We start from the raw sequence: 1,720 nt of genomic DNA on the forward strand, positions 1-1,720 counted from the left end.
AAACAGACAGGTGGGTTGATAGATAGATAGATAGATAGATAGATAGATAGATAGATAGATAGATAGATAGATAGATAGATAGATAGATAGATAGATAGATAGATAGATAGATAGATAGATAGATAGAAGTTATTAAACTCCGGTAAATGTTAATAATATAGAAAAGGAGAGAGAGAGAGAGAGAGAGAGAGAGAGAGAGAGAGAGAGAGAGAGAGAGAGAGATGCTGAACTGTGCCTGTCCCTGAACGTTTTGCTGAGTGTTTACAGCAGTTTGGGGTGTGTGTGACGTTACTGCTGGTGTAATGGGGCTGTACTAAACGCCACCCCGGCGCGTGGACTCACCGTCCGCACGCCATCTGCTTTAGTTGGAGTTGGGAAGTGCGAGGCGCAGTAGCCCATCTAACTTTTTAATTCTTAGTGGCTTAACATCCAGTTTTCTCTCTCTTACTCGGCACTCTATCTCGATTCCCTCCGGTATAGTTTTTACCCAGGAACTGTTTGTGCAGCTGAGCAGCAGATTTTGGAGCAGTGCCCTCATCCAGCAGCAGCAGGTACCTGTGATAAACTAGTTTGTGCGTTATGCGCGCACTTTGGGTTCAGTACTGACAGATGTGTAGCATACTTACTTACTGACTACTGAAGTTTTTTATGCAGAACTAATGGGTTTAAATGGTTTTTGGACATCAGGCAGGATTTGGGTATAGTTGGGGTTAATTGCATGGCCAGTTGGAAAGATTGAATATCTCCTACTTATCTTTTAGGAGAGTAGAAGATGCAGAAGCTGGGGACTCTCCTCCTGGTACTGGCCGTGCTCTGCACTCCGGTGTCCAGTCTCTGTCTGCGTGATTCAGGCTTCCTGTGCGACGGCGAGGGCGAGCTGCTGTCCAGCGCGAGCGCGGACGCGGAACGAGCCGCCGACGCGCCGTACGACGGCGAGGACGCGTCCGAGGAGTCTCGGGAGAGGCGCACCGTGCCAGGCTCCAGCTACAAGTTTCTGAGCCACACCTTGCTGCGGAGCAAGATGTACGGCAACGGGGAGAGGAGTGACCGGCGCAGCAGGGTGACCCTGTCCCTGGACGTCCCCACCAACCTGATGAACGCGCTCTTCGACATCGCCAGAGCCAAAAACCTGCGCGCAAAAGCCGCGCACAACGCGCGCCTCATGGCGCAGATCGGCAGGAGGAGGTGAAGCTGCAGCGCGCTCATCTCTCTCTCTCTCTCTCTCTCTCTCTCTCTCTCTCTCCCTCTCTCTCTCTCTCTTTCTCTCTTTCTCTCTTTCTATCACTTTTGTATTATTAGTGTATGTTTAATAATATGTATTTGCCACAAGTGTTAGCAATAACATACAGTGCAGACGGACATGTCATTAAAATGAACAAATATGTATATATATCCATTATGTGGGGACCTTCTGAAACGCTTAACGTGGCTTCTTATGAATAAATTATTTTTTAAACATGTCCAGATTCTGTTTATTTTATAATTTTATATAGTACACACTTCTAATGGTTTGAATGTTTTTTTTTTTTTCTAACATTCACTTCCTTCTTATCTTTTGTTAAACTTTGAAAGGAAAGTATAGCTTTTTATTAGAAAGTATATCTAGAAATATAAATATAAAACACTACTTAAAACATTATATATATATATATATATATATATATTTGTGTGTATGTGTGTGTGTGTTCTTGTGTGTGTGTGTGTGTGTGTGTGTGTGTGT

General features: G+C 44.5%; 1 protein-coding gene across 1 annotated transcript; it reads left to right on the forward strand.

Moving 5' to 3' along the window:
• Positions 1–309: 309 nt before the first annotated feature.
• Positions 310–1,452, forward strand: ucn3l (urocortin 3, like). The gene is made up of 2 exons (XM_083528063.1): positions 310–551; positions 762–1,452. Exon 2 carries the CDS (start codon positions 773–775, stop codon positions 1,187–1,189), a length of 417 nt encoding a protein of 138 aa, XP_083384189.1. The 5' UTR covers positions 310–551; positions 762–772; the 3' UTR covers positions 1,190–1,452.
• The last annotated feature ends 268 nt before the right edge of the window (positions 1,453–1,720 follow it).

Source organism: Silurus aristotelis (genome assembly GCF_946808225.1).
Source record: "Silurus aristotelis genome assembly, chromosome: 24".
In the NCBI taxonomy this organism is placed as follows: Eukaryota; Metazoa; Chordata; class Actinopteri; order Siluriformes; family Siluridae; genus Silurus; species Silurus aristotelis.